The 6,311-nt window shown below is 48.1% G+C and overlaps 2 protein-coding genes across 2 annotated transcripts; both read left to right on the top strand.

Annotated features, from left to right (window-relative positions):
• Nucleotides 1-899: 899 nt before the first annotated feature.
• VTN77DRAFT_3140 (uncharacterized protein) lies at nt 900-1,832 on the top strand (the record flags this gene model as incomplete). The annotated part of the gene is made up of 4 exons (XM_069419058.1): nt 900-1,020; nt 1,082-1,216; nt 1,277-1,453; nt 1,513-1,832. The coding sequence occupies 4 exons, from the start codon at nt 900-902 to the stop codon at nt 1,830-1,832; spliced, it is 753 nt and encodes a 250-aa protein (XP_069278940.1).
• Nucleotides 1,833-3,569: 1,737 nt separating this feature from the next.
• Nucleotides 3,570-6,014, top strand: VTN77DRAFT_3141 (uncharacterized protein; the record flags this gene model as incomplete). Its single annotated transcript, XM_069419059.1, has 1 exon — nt 3,570-6,014. The coding sequence occupies one exon, from the start codon at nt 3,570-3,572 to the stop codon at nt 6,012-6,014; it is 2,445 nt and encodes an 814-aa protein (XP_069278941.1).
• Between the last annotated feature and the right edge of the window lie 297 nt (nt 6,015-6,311).

The following is a 6,311-nucleotide window of genomic DNA, read 5'->3' on the forward strand; positions in this document are numbered from 1 at the left end:
TGGCCAGGTGTACGTATATTCGAAGGCGATATTAAATGTATTGATGCCACTATGCTACAGCTATACACTTGCAAATGGAAGACAGAAGTCGTGGGGGTTACACGAAATCGAATGCCATACATTGGACTAATCAGTTCTGCAGTCCGTGACATGCCCGCTCTTTGGCTCAAAAAGAACACAGGCTTTCTTGGCCGGAAAAAAAGGGATCCTGAGGCTAGGGCCACAGGTTTACCAGCTTCACCAAATGTTACCATTTTATTATCTTTGCCAATTGGCTTACCTAGAAAGACAGCTTGCATAATGTTTGCAGGTGTTCCGTAACCTTGTTGAGATCAGATCCAGATTCCAAAGCTGTCTGATGGAGGATTATAATAGCTGGATCCAGGCGGTTCGAGAAGCTGTGGCGCATGGAGGATCTCGGTTGTGGCTGGTGCGGCTGTCACATCCATGACGACAGATGACACCACCATCCGATGTCCACCCATGGTTTCCCACTCCATCTTTCTGGCTCATCTCCAGGTTTTAGTAACTCAACACTGCAAAACGATGAGCATTCCCCGCAGATGTGGTATTTTGAGTTTCTCGCAAACCGCATGCCGTATCTCATGGGATGTGGAAGCTGGAACCGGGACGTAATGCCCTAACTCGCACCCAATAATGGAGCTCTTTCAATACTCACATGGCCTCTTTCCACTGTACTGTCCGCTTGAGGCACATACACCAGCAGATGTCGTAACAAAGCTTTGAAAGGATGTAATTGCTTGGGGAATAAAAGGTATATAAAGAACCTTTTGCTCGCTCTCGAATCGTCTACGTTGGAATAGACCAGATCAAGATCAATTGAAGCATAGCATTTTATATCATCTCATCTCAATACTTTTCAACAATACCTGCCCATCATGTCTGACTTCATCCACAAGGTCAAGGATGCCGTGAAGCACCTCACTCACTCTACACATAATGGCCCGCACGACTCCAACGTTACTAACAAGCTCGACCCTTTTGTGGATAGTGACCGTGGTAAGCTTCCTAGTTACCATCTGAAGTAATCGAATTTTGTAAGCATCCTAACGACACATAGACAACCGCTATGGAAGTGGTACAACTTCTGGCACGAGCACTGGTGCATCCACCGGCACATATGATGGATATGGCACCGGATCGACCAATGCCGGATCTTACAACTCTAACCTTACCAACGAAGCTGGTGACCTCGGTAAGTTTGATCTCCCCCACGTTGAATTTAGTTCAATAGAACATTCTGACAACTACGCAGACGACCGTCGTGCTGCAGGTGGAGTGACTGGCAGCAATTACAGCACTGATAGCAACTATGGAAGCGGCACAACCACTGGTGCATACAACAGTGGATATGGCACCGGCACGACTACTACCGGGACTCACAGCTCCAACTTGGCCAACCAGGCCGATCCACGCGTCGACAGCGACAGGGGTACGTGCCTTCCAGAAATATGGCTTTCGACAAAGAAAACAGTGTCTAATTTCCTGCAGACAACTATGGCACCACTGGCGGTGTGACTGCTGGAGACAGCCACATCTACAGCACTCGCTCCACCAATGCCGGCCCTTACGACTTCAACGTTGCCAACAAGCTGGATCAGAGAGTTGACTCGGACCTGGACAACCGTACTCGCCACCAGAACTTCGGTGGAAACGCGCCCGCAAGCAGCAGCTACGCCAATTCAGGCTCAGAACGCACCCAGAAGACTTCTGGCCTCCACGACTCGAAGATCGCGAACAAGCTCGGCCCTCGCGTTGACTCCGATCTCGACAACAGCCGCACCGTGGGTGGATACGATACTCGCTATTGAATTACACAACAGGAATGTATTTCAAACGTCCTTAATGATGGACGTGATGCGGTGATGGATTGACGACGTCTTTCATGAATGTTTTTGGTCCCTGCTTTGTGATTGTCGTGTATGTATGTATGTATGTATGTATGTATAGTACCATATGACTTGTTGAATATCGTTCATATGCTCTGTCGGACATTGAACACTAAATATCTTGACCCCGAAGAGGCTTCGACAAGAAGTGACTCGTGTCTCAAAGTCAGAATAGCCTTGAAAAATGTACTGTATCATGATAATGAGATACGGCTTAGGTACTATAGTGAGAAAGCTGGCTGACTGGCGCGACAGGCCCTTAGAGGCGGCTGCTACCTTACTGGACTAATCAGGTGACTGTAGGTTGTAGATTGGAGATTGGAAAACTCTGGAATAACCACAGTATAAGAAAGGGAGAGTGTAAGAAAGAAGATGAAGCTGGTAAAGTGAACATTGCTTTATGTAGAGAAGATCAATGATTGATGGCCATGGCCAACAATTGTAGATTAACAAGCCTTACAGGCCTCGCTTGGCTCGAGTGGATTGAACTTTGAATGACAATGGGAATGAACCCACACCTACCTAGGTCCCTACCTACTACAACCAGACTTACAATCACCACAACGTGAAAGTGTCTACATCAAAGGATCTTTATCCACATCTAATCCAAATTGAAAACATCCAGTACTTGACCGGAGCCTTCAATTTACCAGATACAAGAGCTGTATGGTCCTTGTACCTAACAAACAATGCAACCCGTCCGATTCTTGAGCACTGGGTAGAAATCCGGAAAGCAAATTTTGGACTTGAAGTCACTGACAGAAACAGGCTCAGTTGATAAAAGACATCTTTAAGCATGCGGAGGACTTGCAATTCAGTGCAGTACTGCTTAGTCTAGAGGCACCAGTTATTGGTAGCACCTCAGTCAACGTCAATAATATATCTGTTTATAGTCCCGGTCTCTGTCGAATTTCATATTCCGAGCAAGTGCTCACTCCAAGTCCTCATGTCAATTCCACTTCACGACTCAACGTGGGGATCCTTCGAAGGCGCTTCCTGCTACTTGAGGATGGAGAGACGTATTATAGTGTCATGGGGTCTGGTTTATTAAGAGCAATGAAGTTAGCGTTGTGCGTTGCATTTTCCAAAGGTTTCATGGTATCACTACTGAAAAAGGAAAGGGGGAAATGAAATATTTAGAGCATGGTTGAACAGTGCATTCCAGCTCTTGGGAAAGAGGTTTGTCAGTGGACTTACTTAGCATAGATGGGATGACCCAGACTCTGGGCTGTGCTTTCTCTCTCTGGCTGCGGACAGTTCACAAGGAAGGTGGGAATTCCCAACTCTAAAGAGACAAGCTAGGCTTCAAGAGACAAAAAAAAAAGGTTCCTATCGGTGAAGGCATGTGAATAAGACACTTCTCAAGACTGCCTTGTTCAACCTAAATCGCAAGGCTTGCGAAAAGTTTGACTTAATGACCACTGCCACATGGGACAAAAGGTCCTGTAGTGAGTAAAGTGGGAGAAGTTTCAAGATGCCTGAGGGTGTAAAGCCAAAAAAGAACCGTCGCCGTGAGTCTCTTCCATTGACGATGTCTGTTTTGGCTAATGGAGAGGACAAGATAAATCTTTTTGATAGCTGTGTGTACGCTAACAAGCATGGCATGATGATTTAGGACAGAGAGCCCGCAGGAAGAGGGAACCGATAACAGTTGATACAATGGCTCCAGGGAGGGCACCTGTGGGTTTCTTTGCTGCAGAGATTGGGGAGTACACGCCATGCTTTGTTGATGAGCGACATCCAGTGATCCGGGCAAGTGAGGAATCAGGGGACTCTTCATCTCTCACCCCCTCTCACGAACGCCTCCATCTTCCTAGTCCACCATCGCTCCTGTCCCTTGACAGGACTTGTGCATCCTTTCAGGTTTATCCTGATCCATTATCCCCATCAATACTTCAGCCTCCAGTCAAGACTCCTACCCCAGATAAATCTAACGATCTCCCCTCCTACTCATCCTCCCTCCCTCTCCAACCATCTTCGTCTTCTGCTTCCCATTTTCGAGGCCGGAGGTCTTATTCCCTCCAGCATCCAATATCGACCACTACAATCCCTCATCCAGAACCAGCAGCTCTCGATCGGGCGTCATCTGTTGCTCCATCAAAAACGACGCCAGCCTCCACATCTTCAGTCTCATCGCTGTACACGTCAGATATGGCGCCCTATGGACCATCTTTGACTTCACAAGCTCGTGCAGCAGAACTGAATGCTGCTACTGCTGCCAGAGCCAGATATAGAAATGGAGAGCTGAGTGATCTTAGTGAGCTTCCGTCGTCTCGACCCATATCTCTGGGAGCGTTGTCCAGCAGAAACAACTCGCGAAACAAAGGCACAAAGCCGTGGAAGCCGTTTCCACTCACTGATGTCGAAGAGTCTTCGGAACCAGTTGAACCTGAGACAAATAAGCCACCCGTCAGACGACCCGGGACTCAGTTCATTCCATCCTTTCACTTGGATACTCCACAGTCGAAGCTTACCCAGCACCCTCTTCCAACCGCAACCACGTCCGTTGTGCTCAATGGATCGTCGGAGAGGAACATCAGAAACATGGAGAATAGGCCCTGGTTTCATGAGATGGTTACTCACATTCAGAGGAACCCTTTAGGTCACTTCGGTGTCCTTGAGGATATCGGGAACAATTCTATGTCTCAACGCTATGAAGTGCCTGTACCAAATGAAGGAAAACATCGCGATATTGATCGTCCACTGGCACCACAGGATGTCAGCCCTACCAAGCAGGAAGAGAAAACTGCCTACAGAGGCATTCAGCAGAACAACTTCTTCCAGCATGACAGGCTGTTCATGACAGCGGTCCAGTCTTATCCATACTTCCAAGACTATCAGGTCGCTTCCGAGATGCCTCACCTGAAGGGTCCCGATACCTCTGATCCATTCATCTATCCTCCCCAGCAGTACGGGCAGATTGGTTTTCACAATCATCCAGCACAGATCCAGGCTCCATTGCCCGAGACTCCAGATCCTCGCTATGGCTTACAGACACCTGTTCGACGTGTGAATGGTCGCCTTAACGCTGATCCTGGATTATCCACGATGGATGAGAATCCAACCTGGACTGACGCGAGGCCTCAATCTCATCAACGCGGGCTCTCCACGCCCTCACAAAATGTTATCGAGGCGATTGCCAAGTGTAGCGAGGAACGAAACATGTCCAAAAAGACAGAATCATACGACGCAAAGCGTGAGATGACTGCATATCTGAATAGCGTGGTCGAAGATTCGAAGTCGAATAAGGGCAAGATTGCACTGGATGATCCATTTGTGCCGAAGAGAGCCTCGGTATTGACAAAAAGAGAGCTGGGATCCCCGATTCGGCAAAACGACACGTCATCGATGCGCGTCAATTCCTATGATCCCTTCAGGAGTAAGCAGGAAAGCAATCTTCCTGGCTCCCAGAGCGACTCCCTTTCAGATGTATCCAAGGGTTCTTCGCTCCCTCCTTTCGAAGGATTTCAGTCAAGGTCTAAATCACAACGAGTGATCTTTTCATCGGATCTGGCCAAGAAAGGCGGGAAAAACTTGGAAGGGCTCAGTGTTACTGAGGTGCCGCGAGTTGATGGAAGCATTAAGCGTCCCCCTCCAGGACTTGCCCATCCAAGGGGCCGAGAAATCTGGGAGCTCGCTTCGTTTTCCACGGGCCGCACTTCGGCTGCTACCGAGAGACTGCTGGAAGCAGATCGTTGGTTTCACAGTGATGGTCGAGGAGAAAAGGCATTCCGTCACCAAGTCCTCGCTATTGCTCAGGAGGAGGCTGCAAGGCGCAAGATGCTTAGAGGACCAGCCCGCGCTGTGGAAGATGACTCTCTTTTCGAGACGAAAACACTGCTCTTGGGCAATGTCATTGCGAATTTGCGATCATATGTCGTTGGAGATCGAAAGGAACAATTTGGAAATTTTGCCAATTTCGGACCCGTACCGTGCCATTGCTGCGAACCCAGTCACGGCGGTCGTCGCAGCTACTTTGACAGTGATCCATCTGTTGGCCAGTGGAGACTGCCAACGGGCCGCGCTTTTCATCACTTCTCATACAGGCCTGCTGAGAGATTTGCCAATAATCTTTTTGCCAGGTCTCTGATTTTTAGCAAGTGAACAGTCTTGCTGTAGACTTCTGCCTGCCACGGGTATGTCCCTGTTTCACAAACTCAACATCAACTGATCTGGTATCCATAAGCTTTCAGGTGTGTCTTGGGGGTGGACATCTTTGTGTACTTGATAAGACACTATCAAGTTACCCGATTCGAGAATGTTGTCTCCTTTTCTTCTGGTCCCCATGAGGATTTTGTCATTTGTCATTTGACACCCACCGCAATGAATCCGATCTGTTGGGCAGAACATGGTATTTTTCTTTTTTTCTTTTTTTTTCTCTTTTTCTTCAAGTGGTTTCTA

Source organism: Rasamsonia byssochlamydoides (assembly GCF_041956645.1).
Source record: "Rasamsonia byssochlamydoides strain NRRL 3658 unplaced genomic scaffold VTN77scaffold_21, whole genome shotgun sequence".
Classification (NCBI taxonomy): Eukaryota; Fungi; Ascomycota; class Eurotiomycetes; order Eurotiales; family Trichocomaceae; genus Rasamsonia; species Rasamsonia byssochlamydoides.